The 24838-nt window shown below is 42.3% G+C and overlaps 1 protein-coding gene across 1 annotated transcript; it reads right to left on the reverse strand.

Annotated features, from left to right (window-relative positions):
* On the reverse strand, window positions 1-23255 carry TOM1L1 (target of myb1 like 1 membrane trafficking protein). The gene is made up of 15 exons (XM_058038888.1): window positions 23183-23255; window positions 23016-23100; window positions 20832-20910; window positions 14839-14988; window positions 14462-14581; window positions 12828-12935; window positions 12147-12263; window positions 9179-9312; window positions 6143-6203; window positions 4659-4773; window positions 3812-3908; window positions 3274-3352; window positions 2350-2437; window positions 2003-2075; window positions 1-1080 (listed from the first exon to the last, which is right to left on the reverse strand). The coding sequence occupies exons 1-15, from the start codon at window positions 23238-23240 to the stop codon at window positions 1020-1022; spliced, it is 1425 nt and encodes a 474-aa protein (XP_057894871.1). The 5' UTR covers window positions 23241-23255; the 3' UTR covers window positions 1-1019.
* Between the last annotated feature and the right edge of the window lie 1583 nt (window positions 23256-24838).

Consider the following 24838-nt stretch of genomic DNA (forward strand, 5'->3'; position numbering starts at 1 on the left):
TTATGCTATAAAAATTGCAAAAGCAGCTGAGAACTTCTTATCCTTAAAAGTTAACATAAGGAATGTTTAAAATGCAGTTATTTCACAAAAAAAAATTAGCTTATCTGGTAAGAATATGAACTAAGTTCTCAAATTTTGTATCAGCTATAAATTCAGAGAACTATACCTGTTAAAGTGCACAGTTTACATTCAGCATTAAAATAGATAAGGCACTTACTAAAAGATAAAACAGTTATTAACAGGATTAAACAACTTAATTAAAGTAAATGGGTAACTATTGCTCATCTGCATTGTAGATGATTAATTTTTCCTTCACCAGAAGAATCTCTGCAGGGCAGGAATATTGAAAGAAACAACTGATCCCCCTCCAATATTTACTGAGTAAAGAAAAGTAACAACAACACAGGAACAAGAAGGTTTTTTTCCTGTTCTGTTAATTATTGATGACACAGCACTTTGTGTCCCAGCTTAGGTTCTTCCTAAGACAAAAATCCAACTATACTGTGGGTTTTTAGGAAGAAAATAAAGGAAAATCTGTATTAAGGATGTAGGCAAGTAACACTGCACATCTTCAGACATCTATTAAGAGGCCAATTTTAGGGAAAAAAATTTATATCTCAAAACACCCTCATAGATTTCTAGGGAGATGAATGTAGCAGTGAGGCCAAAAGAGAAAGTGGATTCTGCAGTTTCTGTGAATATAATGTGTCTTTTTTCACTCGTGCCAGGTGTCAAGTCTTACTTCATACACAGGTGAATTTGGAAGTCACATTTTACAGGCACCCAAAATACTTTAAAATAACCACGCAAGTGACCTTGAAGAGCAGACAGCTGAACATTCAGGACAAATTGTCAAGGTGTGGAGCCAAGTAACTCTTCAACATGCACACAGCTTAGTACTCCAACACTAATTACTGTGTCAAAATGCAAAACCTCTTCTGTTATTCACCTGTAGTTACAGGAAGCACTGCACAGGACCAGCACTAGAGAGTGTTCAGGAAAGGATTCCACCTCCACGTTCAGTCCGTGTTCTTTTTAACTTCTGTCTTCAGCACAACATCAATTTCTTCATAAATAGCTCTGAAAGAGGAGGAGTAGGATGACTCCTACATCTCATTTTGACAAATGGCACCAGGGAAATCCTGCCCGAAGTTTACGGTGTAGCTTCCCTTGCAGGATGCCCAGGTCTCCATGGAAACAAAGAGCCAACCCTGCTCTGATTATCTGATTGTACATTTAATGAGGAACCTCTGGATACTGTCACTTTTGTTCAAACAAGTTTGGGAACAGGACTGCAGAACACAAAAGGCAAGGACACCACTGTGCAATTACTGCACTAATTAAAAAAAAAAAAAATACAATGGAAGTTTTGTTGAGATTTCCCTATCTCAAAATACAGTGGCTCCTCAGAAATAAGTTTTGTACAGATAGGTAAATTTATTTTTTTTTTGCAATTTACTGTTAGAAAGGGGAGTTCTGCCATCTGTTAGGTTTTGTATTAGTTTGCTGTCTCACTATTTTGGTTTTCTGGAGAGACACAGCATCCATTCCCTTTTTTAGTTTATATTTAAATTAAGGATTTTTTTCATATGCAGTAGAAAAACACTCTTTAAAAAAAACAATTGCTATGAACAGGAATTCATATTGTTACCTTGTTCCAGAACTACCTGTGCTGAAGTTCAATCAGCCACCTCCAGCAGGACCCTGACTATATTTCCTTCACCTTTCTATATCACTGGATAAGATTTTAGTAATTTTGATAGAGCATTACTCTTCCATTTTTACAGATGCCAGTTAGTGAACACTCTATAGTTTATTCCTTAATTGGTTACGCCAGAAATATTTGAAATCATACAAGATGCAGCCACTGCCATTTACATCAATGATGCAGCTGGTCAGTCAACTCAGCCTAAGTGGAGTGGTCTGGTTTTCCTCTCAGAAGAAAAGTCATTTTGCCTTTGGTAACACAGAATTGTAAAATTCTATTTCAAATGTTACTTACTCAGTGGGAGCCAAGGGATCGAATTCCATTATCTCATAGTAATGAGGTGACTGTGACTTGTTCTTTGATGTAGCTGTAGAATAAAGAGAGACACACACTCAGATTCAAATGAGAATGAAAAGCAGGATTACTGCATGCTTTTTGTGTCTTCCCAAAAGTAGCACATTATCTGCTATGGATTCAGCTGCTTTACATGCTAAAATGGACAGATGTGTAATGGACTCCATGAGCAATATGACTTTGTCAATGCCTGTTGCTGTTCCTAGTCACTGACAGCCATCATGTAAAGGCTTTAAGTTCTAACAAGAAAAGGAAGCATGAAAGAGGTGATTTGCAGTATTTATTACCTGCTGGTGATGGTCCATTTGATGGCACAGTCTGTCCAGCCTGCAGACTTATTGGGTTCAGAGGCACTGGGCTTAAAAGAGTCGTCAACTGAGGACATCAAGCAAAACAATGCATAAACAGATTGTTCCATGAGGACTGGTTTGACCTAACTTACATAATTGCTGGCTTATCTTTAAACTCTCTGACTACTGCAGGTAAAATTCCAAGGCCAACAGTTAGCAACCCAATTAATCTTCATTTTCCACACAACCTTCAAAGCAACACTTAGTCTTCTATAGCACATGTGTATAATTTACTTCTGTGTGACTTGTTCCACCAAACAGATTCAAACATCTGCTTTTATTTGCAGTTTAAAATAAGGACTATGCATGTTTGTTTGGGAGCTGCTTCTAATCTTTTCTATTTCATACTGCCTTCATAACATTATCTCAAAGTCCCTTCAGGCTCTTTCCATTCCTTCTGTCATGAGTGTTTCTCTGCAGCATGACATTTGTCCTGCACTGTACTTGGGATTTAAGTGACTTTTTCGTGGGCTGTGTTTTTGTGGGGGCTTTGCAGGTTTTGGGGTTTTTTTTATGTTTGTTTTTAATATCTTATTTGTGATAGAAAGTACACCACAGTAACATCATGGCAACAGGAGGAGAGGTCAGCTTGCTTTGCATAGCAACAAATCAAATAATAGAGCAAGAGCTTTCTGCAAATTCCCCTGGGATTGTGCTGGACCCAAGAAAACAGGCCTCCACATTAGGATCCGTGGCAGCAAAAGAGGAAAGTTGACCTGGTTGCCAAGTAGAATATTCCCTGAGGTATGGAGAACGGCCACAAAAGAGATCTTTGCATCTTTGCAGTTGGGGTAAATCCAGAAGTTCTCATTTGACAGCTGCCAGACAAGAATGATCATCCCGAACATAAGTATTACTCACATTGCTATAGATGTTCACATTGCTGTATGTGTGTCCAGCTGGGCTGCTTAAACTATTGTTTTGTGCTTCAGCTGCAAATCTAGGAGAGAGCAATACATTGAATATAAGTAAGAAACTATCAAAACTGTTTATTCTGTTTGTTCCAACATTTTTTTTGGCTGGTCAGTCTTTCCTGTGTGTTACAACTGAGAGCAGCATGGGCAGATGGACCAGTGGCCCATGCACACGAATTATAAAGACACCTCCCCTGTCTTGAACCCTTTTCCTGACCTGTTTCACGTTTCTCCCTTGCCCTGCCAAAAGTCAGCTACATTTATGTCTGTCTATGACAAAACAGTGATGCAGGCATAAGTGTATTTTGAACCCTCTCAAACAATGTCGAGCACAGAAGGAATTTTCACTTGTTTTACTGAACTAATATGTAAAAGTAGTAAGTCTGTGTCCTCAGAGATTCTTATATTCATTAGATGAATTATAGAGCACTAATACCCCTAAGGATCTGTAATCCATTCCCATTCCTTGATAAGAGACTACTCACGGGGACTGATGAGCTTTTGTAGGAGTTGCTGAATCCAGCTGTGGGTAAATTGATGGATGAGACCTGGTTTTATCTTCAGGGTGTGCAGATAGGCCATCTGAAATTCAAAGTGATAATTAATGGTAATTTAAACATTATTATGCAAAAGTAGCTACTTGTACTTTGAGCACTAAAAGAGTAAAGTTTTTCTTTGGAAGGCCTACACAGCTCTGAAATGGATTGCTGTTTACCACATGAAAGGCAAAGTTTTAATGACTCTGAAAAGTCTTAGATCCAAGGTATTTATCTCTATATTTAGAGCATCAGCAGAGCTCTACATGACAGATACCACTTAAAACTCTTGCTGGTATTTTGTAAAGGATTAAAATTGAAATTTAGGGATTTATTCCCAGGGGGACATTCACACCTTTGGCTTTAGTATATGGACTTCCCTAAAGCAGGTAAAGGAGGGGCTTCTGCAAATAGTAATTCAGGGTACTTGAAGCCAAGTCCTTCTAACACTCCTGAAAAAACTCCTGTTTCTTCCTGCCAAGTCTACAGAACAAGCAGCTACCAGAGTGTTTTACAGGCTCACTGCAGTAGAAAACAGAGCATATTCTACTGCTCAAATCTGTGTAAAAGGGGAGAAAGATTACTGTAAAAAAATTACAGGAAACCTTACAATATCTTACAATTTTGTTCCTATGGACACATTTCAATTCTCCTTTTAAGAAAATTTAAAGAACATCCTTGAAGTTAAGGAGTATAATTGTTTTTTTCTTTCTTACAAGGAACTTCTTGATTCCTCCACTAAGCTCTTGTGGGTATTAGGGAACCAGAGTGGAAGGGAACTTCCTTCACCACTTACTTGCTGAAGGAGACACTGCAGGGTCCCTTTGCAGCACTGCAGATCCAGAAGATGGAGAATCTATGGAGAGGCCAAGTAGATCACTTGAGGGAGCAGATGGCTGTTTCCTGTACAGCTTAACATTTGAAAAAGAATAAGTTACAAGGGGTTTTTCCTGCTGTTTTGTTTTTTTTTTAAGGAATTTGCATTGTTTTTTTAAACTTGCATGGTTTTAAGCAAATCGCTGTTTTCGCAAAACATTAACTTTTAAAATCGTAATATTAAAATTGTTAAGTATAAGAGAAGATCAGGACTCTGTGCGTGTGAAATTTAGCTAATGAAATAAAATACGCATTTCAGAAAAGGTCAATTTCAAAAAGTAAAGAAAGCCAGTTCTGAAGTAGAAAATAGGAAGGATTCAATTCTATAAAGCCATTCTGAACATTTAGATACAGGTTTGATATTGATTTTCTGATCAATCCTGTACAATTCTTTTCATGCTACTTACTTGTGTTAATGAGATTTGATATGTACTTAGGAGATTGATTTTTTTCCAGTCCCTTTTTGGATAGAAAAAAAATCAAAACCACAATAATATTTCCTAGGACACAGAAAAGAACTCCTTTCCTTTCTCCTGTGAATGTGCTGGAATTTAAAACATAGCCAGCCAAAGGTTTAATAAAACCACATGCTTGAATCATACAGGTTTGGTAACACCAGATGAAAAATAAATGAATAAAAGATGATGCATTTTAAACTCAGAGTCTGCTTAATAATATAAAAATGCACAGACTGCACCATTTGGACCCAACAGTGGATCCATCAAGCAAAACCACCCACCTACATAATCAGAATGTAGTAATAGTGGCTTTTCAAGGAAAACAAGACCATCTTCTACCTTTTTTTAATAATTGTCAACAGTATTTCAGCATTCACAACGCATTTTCATGTTGAGTCCCAGATGACTGCACAATTATGGCTTAGAAGAAGGCAAAACATGTGCAAAACTACTTTGGGCAATATAATTAACAACCATAATTATCAATCAATAAAGGACAGTCATTAAAGATTTGCTACAAGCCATTATTCACAATTCAGAAAAAGCTTTGACTCAGGAAAAAAAATCAATAGAAGAAGTGAATTCTCAAAGTGCAGCAGTATTTCAGACTCTGGATCATTAACAGGAAACAAATGAAAAGAACCTATGGTTTCTCATTTTTTGCATGGCAGATAATTGTGCTTAGCTGGAAAGGCAATAAATCAGCATTTGAATAAATCTCTCTCTCATTTTTCATGCCCAAGCTTCCCTCTTGCATTTGGCATTATTTTCTACTTTAGCTACATGAATTTGCATGAAATTCTGCAACTGGGACTTTAGAAAAATCAGCAAGAGTAGCGTCACTCTGCCGTCTCCTGGTAGCTCTCAACCAGAGAATAAAATTCTGCATGTATCAGAAGTGTATTTTTCTCAAGGCAGAGCAAAAGGAATGTTCATCCTTAGTTACCTCCTCCCGCTCCCGCTGTATCCTCTGGTTCTCCAGGAAGCGAACTCTGTTCCGTGAGAACCTGTGGAAGGCGCAGAGGTAAATGTTCATTCTTACATTCCTGTGCTGTGCTTCAGAAGAATGTGAAACCAGTTATAACCAACTTTTGATTCTCAAAAGACTCCAGAGGCACCAAACAAGCGCTCCAGGCGCTGTCTCTGGGGCACCTGGCTTTACGGGCAATCTGACTCCCATTCCAGGGCTGTGGTCCTGCTATCTCCTACAACCAACACCAGCTGGTTTTATCCTGGCCCCACATTTGGAGACAGCCATCTGCTTCTTCCTAAACAAACCCAAGGCTCCTCTGGCAGTGGTTTGTTCTCAGAAGGGAACAGGTGAAAAGTCTCTGTTTCAGCCCGCACATTCAAAGAATGAGTTGGAGTTCTTCGGTTCTTGGTCTCAGAGTTGTTTATTGTATCTTATCTATAAAATTCTTTCTCCTGCCCTGCCAAGGTCTGTCCAGCAGGACAATTCCAGGCACACTGACTGCCCTCAGGGCGGTGTTATCTCTGTATACTACAAACTATGTATAACATGTTTACAATTACTTTCCAATACCTATCACCTGTGTTAGACAGTGAGCTTCTACTCTAAACCAATCCAAAAGTGCCAACATCACAGCAGAAGATGGAGGTGGAGAAGAAGAAGAAAGGCTGGACACGGCCAAGTATCTCCATCTTGTTCCCAAAACCCCTATTCTAAAACCCCCAAAATCTACTTTTTCACCTAGTGATAATTTTATTATTATGCTGCTTAAACTTCTGTGGCTTTCAGGTCTTCATACGAAGATGATAATTTGCTCCACGGGTCATAACCAAACCCACAGGTGTTGTGGGATGTGTGCCAGGGTCTCTGAGCCCCCTGGCAGGGGTCCCAGCAACTCTGGACTCCCAAAGGGATGCACTGAGTCCTGACAGTTTGTCTCTGCTCACACTAGGCAGGTAACTGAACATCCACTGTGCCAAATCCAATTCCCTCTGACCAGAACCCTTCCAGCTGAGTCCCAGGAAGCCTTCTGTCCTCAGAGTTCTGGGCATTCCCTCATGCCCTCCCAGGACAACCCACACAGCTGTTGTGGCACACAGCCCTTTGCAAGAGTTTTTTAAAAAAATGGAAAAAAAAAAAATTTCCATCTGCATAAATATGTATTTTCTAGGAGCAATAACAGTGCTGTTGTGGGTCCAGAGCAGACTCACACAGGTGACACTGAACATCTGGAAGGTCACTGTGTTTCAGCACCAGGAGCCTGGACAGATGTACGGACAGTTTATCCAACTGCATTTGCTATTCAGGGTCGCTGTACTAGGGAGGCCCAGAAAAAGAGTATAGATACATAAAGAAACAGCAGCAAAAAAACATTTCCAACTGCAGAGCAGAAAGCATTTATGTGAAATCAAGAAAGAACCAAGAAGCTGCAGACACTAGAGGGAGGCACTGTTACACACATGAGCTCTTGGCTGCACAGCTGAGATTGCTCTGGATTTAATTTGGATTCTACATTAATTATCAGAAACAGAAAATGCAGCACAACTCATCCTCCAACAGCATGCACAGTGTGAAACCAGATGCAGCTCATTAAAATCAGCTGGCACTTTACACACCTCATTGTTCAGAGGGAAATACAAAGAACAAATCTTATGCAACACAAAATTAACCAGATACGTTTTTATACTTATCCACTCTGAGGTGCAATGGATCTGCACTCAGGAAGACCTGTACCATACAAACCATAGCATTACATTACTAGAATACAGTAGTTTTCTGTCCAAATTAATAATTCTTTCCATCACCATATCTTTAGTGAGGAATCTATTGAATTATATCCGTAAACTCCTATTCACAGTTTGAGGCTCCTGGCCTTAACAGTATTCATCACTTGTAACAAAAATGTAAGTCCACATCTGATTTCAGTGGATTTACATGAAAGCTGAATAAAATTCTTTTTGCTTATTAAAAGGAAAAACCTTCTAAAGGAAGTGATCACACAGTTCTTACAAGATAGCTGCTGTAAAATCCACCAACACTACAGTAAACAAGATTAAAGAGAAAATGAAGACATTGTCATGATTAGGCCCCAAGTTTATACCTGACAATTAGAAGAATTACTGATATTTTCAGTGCAGCACTCAGAACAGGATTAAAAAGAAAAGATGACTAAATTATACAAATTTGCTAAATTTAATACAAAACAATTGCACTTGATGCATAATGATTCCTAGAACACTCTTTAGCCATGGAAGAGATCAGCTTCTTAATATGGAAGGGTATCTCCTATTAAATCAGAACACTCTCCATAAGTATACTAATATTATATTTTGGGGAGCAACACTGGAATTTTAAGTTGAAAACTAATTTCAGTTTTGCTGGCATGCAGTCATGCTACCAGTGCCATAACAGACAAATACCCAGGATGTCAGCAGGAGTACTGCTGTGCTTTCATGTGTGAAAGAGAGAAACATCTTCTCCTCTAAGACAAGCAGAACACCATGTTTCAATCCAGCTAAGAACAGCAAGCAACTCTCCTAAGCATGCAATGAGGCAGAAGGCTGCTCTATGGCCAATTCCTGCAGTAAAGCTGTCAAAATTGTTTAGGAAGGAGGAGAAGAGTTCTTTTCTGGAAGCACAGACACTTAACAAAGATAAGCACCAGCACCAAAGGATTTGGAGCAGCTGTTGACAAATTCACTGGACTGTGCCAAAAAGGGATGTCAAATTCCAAATTATTTTTGTGTGCCTCCATCTGATTTCCTGCCTATGCTGTTAACTCGCTTTACACCACTCTAATGTTTCCTAACTACCTTCCAGAACCATTTCTGAGGTGTTTAGGAGGCAGGAAATACATAATTTTCTCTTTTTGCAATCCTATTTCTTTTCTGAATTTTAGGATAAAATCTGTCTCCATGGGGAGGATCAACAATAGGCATAGGAAGCATCTCTCCAGTAAGTGTATTTATTCAGGCAGGATTCCAAATGTCTGGAGAGAGGCCCTGCACTTACCTTTCATGTCCCAGGAGGACATTATTCAGATCTTCATTTACTTGTATTAGCTCAACAATTACATCTTCATTCTCCACTGTCACCAACAATTCCATGATCCTCTCCTGCATCATCCGACAGGTCTTGTACAATTTCTGCCCAAGGCAAGGGAAGGAAAAAAAATTAAAAATTGTAACTGTGGTCTCTCAGTGTGTCGGGTCTGGAGATGAATGATAAGACACTCAAGCACTATAGAATCACAGGGAACATTCCTTAATTTACACAAACCACACAGGTACCAACCACTGCAAATGGAACAATGTCCAAGTCCTCGATCTCTGCAATGCAGGGTCACAGCTCCCCGCACCACATCACTCCTACACAATCCCTACCTCTCGACCCACCTTCATTTCTAAAGATAGATGTGTCTCTAAAGAGTAAATTACAAATTGCAAAATAACAGAGACCCCCTCCTGGCTGAAGCTGATTAAACTCAGCAGGATACTTGGACATAATCCTGTTCAATGTCTGCTTGAAGAAAAGACAATATTAGTCTAAAGGTCAGAAGTGCTCTGTGAAAATCTCAAGCTCCAACTATTCGTTTAAGTGGGAAGCCTGGATAAACTTCATCCATAGATTTTTGAGAAAGTAACACAAACCTTAAGAGAATCAGCAGATAGGAGAATTATGGGAGTTTATTAAGCAGAATTTTGCATTATTGCCTGGTGAAGTGGAAGACAGTCTGTTTATATTACTTCCCTCTGCAAACTCTGCATGTTCAAAGAAACAAATTCTTTAGCAACAGGAACTTTAACTCAGCCAACATTTTTTCTCCTTCATACAACATTGGCAAATGCAGGCTGGCTCTGCTTAAAGAAACAAGATAAAAACGAGGGGGGAAATGACTCCCTTTGCACACTACTATTCAGAAATTGCTTTGATATTCCAAGTGATCTGATTTTTCCTCAGAAAAATACAATACTTCATGTAAATCAATTATTTATTTAAAAAGAAATTTGCACCCCTTTTCTAAATCTGTGTCAGGATTGCAGAGTGCTCTACTTTTCAGTACTGTAGCTTCACAGCCCAGGATAAAACACACTAAACTGTGTTCACCCTAATGTCTGTAATTACATTTAAAATCTCCCCAACTGCACACTTTACTATGTGATTCATGTTTAAAAAAATGTGCATTTCTAAAGACTCCATTACAGACTGGCAAGTATCAATACTCAGCAGACAAGGAAACTGAGATACTAATTTCAGGCATGGATTTGTCTGAAAACTGGATTTTACAATGATGGAGTAACAGCTGGAATAACAGTCACCAGTAATTCCAATACATTTTGCTAATTCTTACCAGCTGCTGATCTGGACCCAAATTCCTGCACATCCATCCACTATTTGTTCATTATGTCTATTCACCATCCAGTACAAAAGTTTGTTACTCTTCTTGGCTGATCCCGAACTATTCTTTAACTACAGTTATTTATTGGCCAGCACATTATTTCCAGTGAAATATGATATCTTAAGCCTTGTCCAAAAGAGGGTGGGGAAAGAGAGTTGCCTGACCACTAATGACTATAAAGAACTGTAAACACTGATCAAGTTCACCTTGTTACAGTTTTTATTGAGGGACTCCAGTTAATCTGAAGTACTAAAATCAATGTCTCCAACTCAAAGTCTAAAGAAGCAGCTGTTTTAATAAAGGATTTTGTTCTCTGACAACAGAAGTCCAATCCAAGCATTACAGGTAGTGCCACAAACAAAAAGAGAACATTAAGCATTGTTCAAGGAACAGGCTGGCCGTGCCTGATGTTTTACCCCACTCCTTGCACAGGGGAAAAAGAACAGAAAGAACAACAGTGAAAGGAATGAGTTTTCATTCACTCTCCTACATATGGAAACTCCACACCCTGTCCTCAACCTTTTGCCAACACTTTTATTACTGGGAGTGTCAGTAAGAATCCGCTGGCTTACTGTGGGCAGCTCAATCTGTGCACCCACACATGAAGTGTCCTGGCAGGAGACAGGAAATAAAAGACAACATTTTTCTGTTTCCCAGCCTTTTCAGAGACTGGACAGAGGTGGTCAAGAATAATACATCAATGTATTCTCAACAGCACCCAGTAAGGGTTCATTGCACAGGAGAATTTCTACAGTGGGGAGGAGAAGCACACAAGGCTTGCAAAAATTAGATCAGTTCTTCAAAACACTTAATGCCGCAAAACGGTCAAAAATGCTTCCTCATTGTAGCAGTTTGGAGGTGAGGTTAGAAACAGAAGGATGTAGTAAAAGCTTTTTAAGTTCTCAGAGACAACGTGAAACTGAAAAGCTTCCGTTAACATAGGTCACTATTGCAATGCTAAAGTAATACTGTACTTTTAATTTCTGAACTGGAAAATACAGCATAAGCACATAATATCACAGGAGGAGCATGAACAGGTTCACTGTCACATCACTGGACTATTGCAATACACCTCCTTCAGGCTACACTTACAGAGCACATGAATTCCTCTGTGGCACAGCAAGTTCCCAGTCTTTGAGGTCACACACACAAAGCCAATGCTTCATATTCTTCACCGGCCCTCAGTCTGCCCCTAAGGGAGTGGTGGTAATAAAGAGAGCTCTGCAAACTCCAGGATGGATATGAGAGTGACACTGTGTCATCATCTATTCTCCAGCTGGAATGTTCTCGGGGCTGTTTGACAGAACACGCTCAACAGAGAACGCTCCATTATGAAATTCCTTTGCCACTGGAATTCCCTAGAGCTTAAATTTGCATTGCAAGCTGTGTTGTCCTTTCCTGACTATCAAGATGTCAAAGGGAAGGTGAAGGAGATGAAAGAAAGCTGAGCAAAACGAGAGATAGAAACCTGTTGTTGAGTTCCATCTCTCAATCTGAATTCAGATGTTAAAAGACAAGATATAACAATTTAAAAAGCAACTATAACCAAACCAATAGCCCCATCAATGAATTATCATGTACCTGTAAAAGATTCATGTCATCTGGATTTTCAGAGCCAGGAACATTTTCTTTCAATATTGATGACATGACTCTCACATTCATTTTTGCCATATCCAGTTCACTGTACAGTTTCCCAATCTGTTGGAATTCAACAGGAGAATATTGTGTAGGTGAACAGAGCAAGCAGAATAATTTTTACCTCTAATACACACTTTCTTTCCCATTAGGTATAATATGCATTATTATTATTATTAAGCATTATTTTACTCTGGTAACACGACATAGAAATGAATAGAATTAGTTCAGCTTTTAAATGTGCACTCAAACTAAGATCCAAGCCTGACAGCACTACTTGTTTTTCTTACAGTTAATCCCTCTCATTGATGTCCCTGTTCCTCCTTTTACTTCCATACAGGGCAAGCAGGCATGCAAGAGAACTGTCCTTTCCTTCCTGCTTTTTATAACAACCCCTTCACACAAGCCTCATGCGAAATAAGTTTGGCTTTCTCGCTTATCTCTGAACCAGCGTTTATCAATTTGCACGAGGGCACCGTAAGATGCAATCAGGTATCCACACAGTCGAGCAGTGACTCCGCAAAGCCAGCACTGAGGGTCCCTGCAGGGGCACCCAGGCTGCTCAAGGCACACTCTGACAGCACGTCCCAGGTGCGCCCACCCTCCCCTAAACCTGCAGCGCTGCACCTGCTCCGGAGTCAACAGCAACGTCGGGCCTGCGGGGAGAGGCAGGAAGGAACGCTTGGCAGGAATGGCAGAGGATGGGGACGACTTTGCACAAGGCCGGGGGGAAACCTGTGAAAACACACAAAAAAAAAAAAAAACCCAGAGCTTGGGTTGAACAAAACTGCAGCAGGCATCCTGCTGAGAGAGGAACATCTCTCTCAGACTACGCATCTCAGACTATACGCTCCTCATCATCATCAGTGCTCCCAGGGAATTTGTTGAGCAAGTCTTATTTAAAAAAATAAATCTAATGGATATTTTGTAATGAAACGAGGCTTGGAAATCAAATATTTTTAGAAAGGGTTTGCAAAATAAGTTCCATCGCAGGATGAAGTGGGAATGGCTTAAGAACAGGCTAGCAAGGAATAATTAAGCCATCTAAGAGCAAAGAGTCCTTCCCAGAGTGCCACTGCAATTTTGCAGTGAAGGACAATTTGGAATGTGATCACGCTTGGAAGCAGTAGAAAGGCTGGAGGGCCAAGTTTGGGTCTCTGCAGAAGGTAAAACACAAAAGTCTCCTGGACTGAAAAGCAGAAACAGCCTGAGGGAGCTTCACCAGCACTGCATCTGAACTGACTAATAAAAAACATCAAATGTAAACTCCAGCCTGCACTATACACTGCAAACCCTTCACTTCCTGGAGACTAAGGTGAAAACTGTGTTCAGGTCTGCTAAGACAAACAGAAGGTTTGCCACTGATTTTTACTGGCAAGCACATGAGGTAGACAAAGTCATCTCTAATGCACCAGGTGAGGGAAAAAAATTAGTATCTATTGAGAGCATTCTTCACACAGCTTGTCCAAACAACCTTTAAATACATAAGCTTTTGTGTACTTCACTATTCAACCAGAAGATCAAACTTAGGATAGAATTATCCTCTCTGCACTGATTACAGACATCAAATTCTGTAATTGCAAGATTCCACACAGTGATGGATGGCTTTCACACTGCCCAAAGCTCTTGTGAAAATTCTTCTAAAAAAAAACCGAAATCTAGAAAGAATGGCATTAAACCATGTACTGTATTTCCAGCTGCTGCACAATGTTCAAACCATACTTATATTTAATGTCCTAAATGCCACACAATACTACCTATGACAGAGGCTTAAATAACACTTACTGTGCAAAGCTGGAGAGATACACAGACAATAATATTTTCTTATAGATTTCTACATCTCTCCATTTAATCTTAAAGATAGATGATGCTCATATTCTCAACAGTATGTGTTTTTGTGAAAACCTTACTCATTTTTGTTGAGGCTTTCAGAAGCTGACAAGTTTGGAGCACTAAGCACTCATTTATTTTGAAGCAAACAGCATGCACAGATCTTTTAAAGTCTCAAGACAGAGATGCTTCATTTCTGAGAACAAAACCATGAATCTGTACTTGAAAATGAAATAAACTACTCTATAGTTCAGGTTTCTTCATTGTTATCTTAGATGTTATAACTGAAACTGATTCCTGCACATGTGCTTAAGTAATTTGCTCATATTCTGCCCTGAAGCATTTAAATAAAAAAACCCAGATCAAACACGCATTCTGTGTCCCATAAAATTAACACATCTCATTTCTGAAATGTCCTTGTGTATCCTCACCTTAGATCCACCACTGCTAGTGTCAGAGGATGGAAATTCCACTCCTTTCTTCAGCAATTCCAGGTAAACTTCTTTTACTTCGCTCACATCCACCATCCCTTGAAAACCTCGTGCCCAAACCTGGGTTTGAAATATCAGGGACAGTAACAGTCACAGAAATGGCCAGTCAGGGGGTCAGGAAAATGCTTTTAAAATGTATGGTCCTAAAGACAGGTCATTCCCTTCTTGCACTTTGGATAAGTCCATTCAGTGCAAGAGGAACCACAACAGCTCCAGAGTTAAGTGTGCATTCAAAAGAGGCTCGCAGGATTTACACAATTAAACATTTGCCACACGGCAGAGACTCTGTGAACACCCACAGTTTACTCCAGACTCACCATGATAAAGGTCAGGATTTTCTCCTGCATATCAATGGGCAGGTTGTACCTCGGGTTCAGCAGTTTCACCAGCTTGTCTTTGCAGAAATCCTTCTTCACAACTAGAGACTGGAATCTTGGGCCACAGTTCTCCACACACATCTCAAGCAGCTGCACACACAAAACCCCTTTGGTTACACAAAGAATAGGGGGGTAAAACCCACAACTTGACAGCTTTTTTTTTTGTTGTTGTTTTTTTAATTTGTTTCAGGGAAGAGTAGGAATGGATATGAAGCATGGTCGCACTTGTTTCTATGTCACAGCACTTACTGAACACATGGTACCTTAACAGCAGGAAATCTGCCAATATCTTTAAAGATCACTTGCACAGGTTCAGCAATAGAATTAATTCACTAGCACATAGGTACCCTGGTCTGACTGATTCTGAAGAGCTCTGCAAGAGAAGAAAACCAGATTACTAAATGCCTGTCCTCTAATCTGCCCTGTAAGTGAGAGATTAATGATAAAATAGAAAAGAACAAATTCACCAACTTGGAGCACAATTTCTCCATGTGTTTCAAAGGTCACATTAATTTGAAACAGATGAGCTGAAATGTTTCAATTCTCAGATTCATCTCCATGAGGGAAGTCTGCTTCCAAAAACATGCTTCAAATGCTCAGAGCAGGATCCCTGCAAGCACTGTGCCTGCCCTATCAAACACAGCAGGATGTGGTAATGACATAACACTTCTCCCTTGTACATCTGGAGGTGGCTGATTACAACTCTCATTTTGCAGAAGAGATGTCAAAAACTGCCATTACATCCCAGTCACCCGGGACTTGGCAGGAAACTGGGATCAATCAGATCAGGTGCAGAATCAGGAAGAGAACTCATCTTGCCCGGCCCAAATCTAAAGACGGATGATGACCCACACAGGGACTGTCACTCTTGTGCTTCTTTCTCTTCAATTGAAGCTTCATTTTCACTCCCAACGTAAGAGGGGAGATAGAAAGGTGAAAGCAAAGGGCTGACATTAACAAGAGGCTGCAAAATGTCAAGGGTGTTGAGACAAAATTTCCCCTGAATCATGTCACAAGACAGAATGTATTCTCAAAAGGATACATGTATTTAAAGGGATGATATGGTGATCTTGATAAAAGTAGGTTAACTATACTTTCCTATTGAGAGCAGACTACGTTTCACTAAGTGAAATCATTTTTATTAACTCATTCTTTAGCCTCAAGACTCAGGGATTTTTCTTCCACTGTGATCAGGAACTTACAGGACAACAGGTTGAAGACCAGAAGAAAATATATTGCCAAAATGAAAACAGGGTAGAACAAAGAGACACTGACAGACTGCTGTGCAAAAAGCTAACTTAAAGATAATTACAAAAAAATCTTGGCTCAAAACATTACTTTTCATAGAGAGTACATGAAACACATGCTAATAAGCCAAGTCATTTGCCTGTGCAGTACTTCAAAGATGCTTTGTGTAAAATATTTTCAACCCAGTGCATGGGAAACTTGTTATATTACTCCCTATTATTAATTCCCTACTTAGGGGACTGAGTATTTATCCACTGAATGAAAGCACTGAACTAATGGTCTGGATCCTCCACTCAATTATGCCAGCCCAGCCCACTCACTCAGGGAAAAAAACTAAGCTGGTGTAAGAAAAAGAAGAATTTGACTCAATTATTTTTAACTGGACTATTCATGAACAAGCCACTTTCATGCTAATAACACCTTTCATTAGAATTTCAACATGGGTATTTATGGTGCAAATAGGATTTCACAGTCCCAACCACTTCCACCGGAAGGAACAGATCCAAGGGGGCCAAGCCAACCACTCAGCTCAATGGAAACTCAACAGAAACACGTTTTAATAACAAAATTGGCAAATTAACTTCAATCAAGCCATTAAACTTCCTGTCAAAGGCAAACAGGATGTGAGAAGTGCTGGAATCGACAGAGCTGGTGCGGTCCAGGATAACTGATCCCAGAGATCTGCACTCAGCAGAAGGTGCAAACTGTGTAACCCAAGGCTTCTGGTTTACAGGACTGAACCACAAAACTAAAATGATAAAAGGCATCTACAAAGAGGTGAAGCTAAACTGTGAAGCAGAAACAAAAAATGGGAGAAGCTGGTGAGTATGGCAGAAGGTCAGCTACGTTCCTTATCAACAGAGACCTCGCTCAGATTCCAAGACTCACTGCACATCTAAAGCAGCCAGGTTTGGTCCATAAGCTGAGCAGGGGGTGCAGCTTGTGAGGGACCCTTCTCAGCCCCAAGGTGGCTGCAAGAATACCCAGATGAACAGCCTGCTTCTTCCCATTTCTGACTCAAGGGGAACAAGCCATTAATCCGTCTCCAGGATTACTCTCCACTGAACACATCCTGAACACATCCTGAAGCCTGCCCAGCTGAGGTTTGGAACTGCAATGTGCTCTTTCCAAGGGCAGCATTTAAACCAAACCGGTATGAGCAGCTCTTTCAGCTGCCACTCACCAATTACAGTGCAGGGGCTGGGTACACTTGATCAAGGTTCAGCATTTCAAAAACACTGAATTTTCAGAAGTCTTGAATTTTTTAGATTTCACATTTCAAACACTGAGATTTGGTTTTCTTTTGCTCCCACTTGATGTCTTCTTCTTTTCTTCTTTGTCAGCATATACCATAAAGTATAATAAAATAGAGTAGTACTCTTTTAATTGAGGAGCTGGAGGACTTCCTCATGCTTTTGTTTTTTAGATCCTCTGCTTTATGGAATGTTAACTTAACAAACTAAAATCTGAAGGCCACATGTGCCATGCTAATTTTTTTCTGCATCAAAAAAATTACACAAAATTAAAAGGCTAAGTGGAAATATTCTTAGGAAAAAATACCTGTCAAATTTTAATTCTAGGTAATTACAGAATGGTTTATGTTGGAAGGGACCTTCAAGGTCATCTAGTTCCAATTCCCCTGCCATTCACTAGATCAGGTGAATGGTCAGGTGAAGTCCAACCTGGACTTGAACATTTCCAGGGATGGGGCATCCACAATTTCTGTGGAAGAATGACTCCCTTTAAAATATTTTCCAACAATATAATACAAAGATGAAACAGTAATTTAATCTTAAATTTCTGCCCACTGCTTTGAATGGAGGAGTGAGAGGAACACGTTCAATAAACAATTTCCCCATGTGCTGTTCAGCTCCTGAGACCTTACAGGGATCAGAATTGGGGCACTGCAGCAAACGCTTTACAAAACCAAGGGAGCTCTGTGCAGGTGACTGAACAGCTGTCTCAGTACTCATTACATAAATAGAATTTATGTACCTCAAGTCTACCAGCAATAAAAAGTCAAGTAACACACACACACATGCACACAGTCTGTTGGATTCCTGCCTGAAAGTTCTAATCCCCTTCGCTCTGATTGCACAACCTCCAGTGCCAGCCCTGATCTCTGGGTGTTATCAGAGCCTGAGCATGAGGCAACTCCACGGCCTGACACAAACACCTCCATCCCCGTGACTGCACAGGAACCTCAGCAGCCCAGAGCACCTGAAGCCAAGCCACAGCCAGCACATCATCCAGCTGGCACTCGGCCCTCTTCCTCCCAGTAAATAAAGCATCATCCAACAGCGAGGAGGAGGAGGAGGAACACGCTGCTGAGATTTAACACATCCAGTAACAAAATCAGGGCTGACGCGCAGTCGAGCTGCTTCCATGGAGATTTCCACTCTCCACTCCGTGTGCATCCTCTGGGAATGAGCTCCTTAAGCAGCTTCATTAGAAATATTAAATTCAAGGATGCCAGGGTTGAATGGTTAGCAGTGGATCAAAGTGCACTTCTAAGAAATGTGATTTGTAGATACTTCTTAGTTTTATCTAATGTAGGTAGGAGAGACAATCTGATGTAGAGTCTCAAAAGCTAGAGGACCACAATTATTGTAAGAAATACAGGCACTAACAGTTCATCCAAAAAGAACCCTTATTTTTGCAAAACTCTGAGGAAAACAATTTTTAAGAGATGAGAGTTGCACAGGGAGGGAACAGCTTATGTTTCGGTGATTGAAAATTATTTCTTTTTTTCCATTTGCAGTTAATTGCTGTTGTCATCTAAGCATTTCAAAATGGAAAACAGGAACAATTCCATTAAGGCAATTAAGAAGATAAAACCAGAAGATACAGCACATAGGAAGAGTGATGTGGGAAATGTAAAAGCCACACATGGCTAGCAATGAGGTCATCAAAGGAAAAGATTTTACACATGCTAAAATTATGTCAGTACTGGTAAAAAAATGGCAGTACTGGTAAAAAAAAAAAAAGAAAAAGGAAAAAAGCCAGAGGCACAGGGAGAGAGAAAGTATAAAAGATCTTATGCAAGAACTAAAACTAGAAAGAGAGAGTTAGAAGAAAGGCTGGAACTTATTTAAATTTAAAAAAATAAGGAAAAAAGATTAAAGGACACAGGGATAAGAACTCTGCAAACAGAAAACAGCAGCTGGGCCAAGAAAATGTGACTGCCCGGCAGGAAAGTTACAGATGTGCATGGGGAGAGGGTGAGGACAGAGAAAGGGGCTGGAACAGAACAGGAATTGCACTCCCAGCTGAACTTGCCCCCGGCTCTGTCTGCAATACAATGAGCTCCCAGCTCAGTGTGATAAAGTTGTTCCTTGTATAGACCTGGCTCAAGATCCTTCTCCCACTTCTACATACTCAAAAGCTAAGCTATGGTGTCACCTTGGGTATATCTGCACTGTAAATACTCAAGAACAGCTCCCAAACCTAAAGTCTGGGTTATCAGCAGAGACTGTGTCAGATAGTCATAACGCTGCAGGACACAGACCCGACACAGGGATGGCAGGTGCAGTGCAAAGCCAGTGCTCCCATTATGCAAACACACAGAACACACAAAAATGTGACTCATGAGACAGTGGTGGAGGAAGCCAGGGAAGAAGTGCGGAAACAGAGTGAGCTAGAGGTCTATACTGACACGTTTAACAATTATCTGCATCTCTAACTTGTCAGGAGACACTTGGGCAATTGCTAAGCGACCTACAATTTGGCCCTATCCATCACCCATCTTCTCTAATCACTTCTCAGCACATCTTGATATGGACCATGATTTTGCACAACAAATACCAAACCTATGAGTAATAGTACTCAAAGTGATCCAGATAGGCCTCTAAAACCTCAAAAAAGGAAATGGTGAAGAAAATGCTTTTAGCCAATTAACAAAAAGCTAAAATCCTCAAGAACCTAAAATACAAAAGATATGACTCTTGTCACAGTAGCACTACTGGTAGTCAAGAGTGATTCAAGTTAGAAACTCAGGACAGTATTACAATGTCCTGCATTAACATACTCCAGTAAATCTTAAATTGACTGAAATCACAACAGCTCCCGAAACCCTGGGGCAGTTCAGGAACACTGTCAGATTCAAGAGGCCACATGTCAAGTGAGGATATTCCCAGACACTCCAACCTTTAGCCATAAGGTCTGAATTTCACACAGCTCACTCTGCCTCTTGCTCCCTTACTTAACTCTCCATGGTTACCTTTTCCTTCAAGTTTATCATTTATATGTGATAACATTTCCTTTTACCCAGCACGTATCACACATTCCACCAGTGCTGCACACTGTGCTTAGTCTGACTAAGATCAGCACCACAAGGTGAGTAATGGAATGGTCAAATGCAGCTTTTATGTAATATCCTAACCTCTGTGTCTTTCACAAACAGGTGGGGCTCTCACAGGACAGTCACTGGAGCAAATAAGAACTATCCTACTTTTACACAGAACAAGTTAGCTCCCTACCCACCTCGCCACCAGAATTTGCATCACCCAGGAGCCCATGGAATGCCAACAAACCATCTGATCTGCACTGTGGCAGTGCTGCACACGCAAACAACAAAGACTGAAAACATCCTGGAGAGTTGTGTCAGAGATAATTTGCATGCCACCTTATCGTTTAGACTGTTTGCCTTCTTAGTGTCTAATTAACATAAATATAGCTGTACTTACAGACAAGGTAAGCCTGATCTCCTTGTGGTTACAGTTTTTTGAAAGCTTCTTCTTCAGTGCTTTAACTGCATCTTTAGGCCTGTGACAAGAAATGAAAGAGGAGAAGTTACCAGTGAAGTTTTCTAGTTCATAACTTCATCCAAGAACCAAAACGACCAACCTGAGACACAGGACCAAATCCACCCCTGTGCTTACACCCACATAAAACCAGAGCAATTGCCCCATTGATTTCAGCAAAATCTCTTCAGCACTGAAGCAGAACAACAAAGCAGTGAATCAGGTTTGTTACTGCAGACTGTGCATTACTCCAGAGACTTATGCAGAGATGAAGCTCTGCAAAGTCTGCTCCAAAATGATATTTTTCCACTGTTGTAGAATAGAATTACATATCTAGCTTTTATTGCCATGAAATGAAATATCAACTGCCAGATATATCAAGGGTTGACTGGCAGTTTTCATGTATGACGCAATTAGAAAATATTCTCCTGGGAGTGCTGTCAGGAGTAGGGGTGTCATGGATAACTTCCAATCTTATAATTGCAGGATGCACTTAACTCATCTGAGTAACTACCAGGGATGCATGGACAACCCACCCCAGCCAAGAGACAGGGGCATTTCTAACCCAGACATTTTTATTTCTATATATATACCCCATATCTTTTAACTATCTGTGTAGGAGGAAAAGGGTGGAAGATGGTATCGAGGTTATCACACGTGGGAAGCAGTTTTGCCTCATTAATACGGACTACCTATAGTGTACAATTATTAGGGCCAGCCCAACACTCATGATCAACATAAACGAGATGTCCTAACATCTCTTTAGGATCTCTCTAGAATCTAAGGTGGAGCAATAGGCCCAAATACAATGTTTCACTTAAAAAAACCCAAAGAAATCTTCGTTGAAAACATTTCAAAGCTAATGAAATTAGGTGGGTGTTTACCATTACTGCATCTCTTTGTTTGAAGTGCTATACTTCATGAGAAAAAAAACAAAAAAAAAAAAAAATAGGAGACATTTCTCTATTTTTCTTAATCGTATGTCATACCCAGGCACATCAGTAGAGCATCAAGTGACAGATGGCACAGGAGTGGAGAAGTTTCCCTTTCAGAGAGCTGTTCTACAATCCCACTCCCATTTGCTTCCCCCGCTGAAGCATCTGGAAATGCTCTGGTCAGGAGCTGGATATTGCATTAAAATAACAATTTGCCTAATTAGATGCAGCAGTTCTGCTGCTCCTACTATTCTGTTACAGACTGTGACTAGTAGTAGCTGCCTAGGAGGAAGTTACAAGGAGCTCCTCTGCAAGCTTAAGCTGTGCACAAAAGGAAACAGTTTATTTAAAAAAAGGCTCTGTTGCATGGAAACTTTACATAGAAACTAACACTGAGGGTCACAGCGTGCTGTTGCTTATGGCAATAACCAGAAGGAAGTCATTATTACAGACATTCCAAGTACTAAGAACCACGGGTGAGCGCACGGAATCCAAAACAAGGAGAGGAGAGAAAAGCTGATACAGTAACAAAGACACCTGTGCAGAAAGTAAGCCATACCTCATTGTTCTGGAGAAAACTCTTTATCTAGTGTTAAAATACGCCCCTACTAGAATGAGTTCTCAAGATGCAGTGCTGAAGCAGACCTTACATGAGAACAAGTTTCCTTTTTTCCCCTTTTACAGGTGGAAGCAAGGAGGTTCAGAGCAGCAAGCGGCTGAGCAAACCTGGCTGTGGCTGTCGGTGCAAGAGACCAGCTCAGTCCTGCGGGCACACCTGGACGGGATGGATCTCCCTGCACAGGATCCAACCCGCGCTTCACAGCCTGCCAGAGACACTGCACGGTGGCGAGCTCCAGGGCCAAGAGTTTTAAATATTGTTGTAGGCACCCGAGTGCTCAAAGCCTTTTCCCAGGTGGGTTTGCAGAGCGTGACGAGCAGGTAAGAAACCTTCGTCACCACCTTTCTCTACCGTGCGTCTATGGGGAAGAACCTCCGAGCCTAACCCGTAAAAGCCCCGATGGCCCCGCGACAGGCAGAGCTTTTCCTTGGGAGCCAAAGCTACGAGCTCCCTGCGCTATTTCCTTTCGGGTCACTTCACACCAGCGTCCTACGCCGGCCGCTCGATGTCGCCGTGCCCTCGAGCGACGCCGGTGCCACCTCGGCCCCCGCAGCCCCCGGCCCGCTCGCTCACCCCTCCTCCGTGGCGTTGATCACGTCGCAGATGTGCATGAACTGTCCCCACTCCTCCGTCTGCAGCGACCCGAGCGTGGCCCCCTCTGAAAGGCCAAGGGGAGCCGAGGGTCAGCGCCCGGCGGGGACGGCGGGCAGGGCGCGGGGGCTCCGCTCGTCGCTACTCACCGACCAGGCTGCCCACGGCGGTGCCGAACGGCTCCCTCGGCGCCTTCCCGAAAGCCATGGCCGCTACCGGCAGCGTCCCACGGGCTCTGCGGGGCGGCAGCCGCGGCCCCGCCGCCGGATCCGGCCGCTCCCTCCCGCCCCGCCGGGCGCTCCCTTCCTGCGCTCGGGCGGGGCCGCCTCCAGGTGCAGCCGCGGCCCCTCCGACCCGATCCCGGCACCGGCACCGCCCGCCCCGCGGGGCCGGGTCCCGCCCGGGCATCCCCTGGGACGGCGCTCCCACCCGGGCTGCCCTCGGACAGCGCTCCCACCCGGGCTGCCCTCGGACAGCGCTCCCACCCGGGCTGCCCTGGGACGGGGCTCCCACCCGGGCTCCACCGGGACAGCGATCCCACCCGGGCATCCCCGGGGACGGGGCTCCCACCCGGGCATCCCCTGGGACAGGGCTCCCACCCGGGCATCCCCTGGGACAGCGCTCCCACCCGGGCTGCCCTGGGACAGCGCTCACACCTGGGCTGCCCTGGGACGGCGCTCCCACCCGGGCTCCCCTGGGACGGCGCTCCCACCCGGGCTCCCCTGGGACAGCGCTCCCACCCGGGCATCCCCTGGCAGAGGGCTCCCCCCGACTCCCGCCAGGCAAAGCTTTCCCTTGGCAACCCAAGCCGTCTTTCGGGTCGCTTCACATCAGCACCTTACACCGGCTGCTCGATGTCGCCCTGCCCTGGGGCGACGCCGGTGCCACCCCCGCGCCCCTCACCCCGGCCCGGACCCACAGCACCCCCTGACCTCGCACAGCCCCGGGCCCATTGTCCTGCCCAGGGACCTGCGAGCCCCCCGCTCATAGGCAGAGGCGGCTCAGCCGGGTCCCAGATGGGATTTCACGAGTGAATCCACGAGGAACTTGGCGTTCCGTGAGGCGAAGCTCAGGAACACCTTCAGAGCCCTTCTGCTGCTGGTACCGCGCTGCATCCCGTGTGCACACACAGTGTAACCTCTGCACCCACCGGCACACGGCCCCCGGGCTGCCCCTGCTCCTGCACCCTCCCTTCCAAACCCCCGCCTTCTCTTCTGATCCGCACATTTAAAAAGAATACAAGCAAAGATCTCAAATAAACGGGGAAAATTCCCAATGGCGCATCCAGGTTACATTCATAAATTCATCCTCTTTGTGCTCAGCAGGAACCACTAACATGTTCCTCCTGTCACACACATGTTTCTACATGTGTGACTTCCTCACTACAATTACTGTCAATGACTTCCACTGTGTCTCTTCATCACAAGCCTATCTCACACCTGTACAATACCTGGGAATGAACGATGAATGAAAATTAAGATGTCAGCTGTAATTTTTGTTGGCTGACAGCTGTAATTATTTCAGTATCAAACACACACGGAATCATATTAAATAGCCTCCGAGTAGAGCTTAATGAGTCATACAGTCAAGACATGATATAAGCAAATAAATTATTTGCCTGACATTAGAATTTAATGGATTAACAAAGCTCTATTTGCGCTACGAGAGGTTTTTTTTTAGGAGGATCTAATCATACTTTCTTTTGTGTTTTTTACAACTCTGTGGCCCCATCTACTGGATGGTTTTAACGTGAATGCAGGAGGAAACCACGTTTTTGGTGTACCTGCAAGTACCCCTATGAAAAA

This window comes from Melospiza georgiana, chromosome 21 (genome assembly GCF_028018845.1).
Source record: "Melospiza georgiana isolate bMelGeo1 chromosome 21, bMelGeo1.pri, whole genome shotgun sequence".
In the NCBI taxonomy this organism is placed as follows: Eukaryota; Metazoa; Chordata; class Aves; order Passeriformes; family Passerellidae; genus Melospiza; species Melospiza georgiana.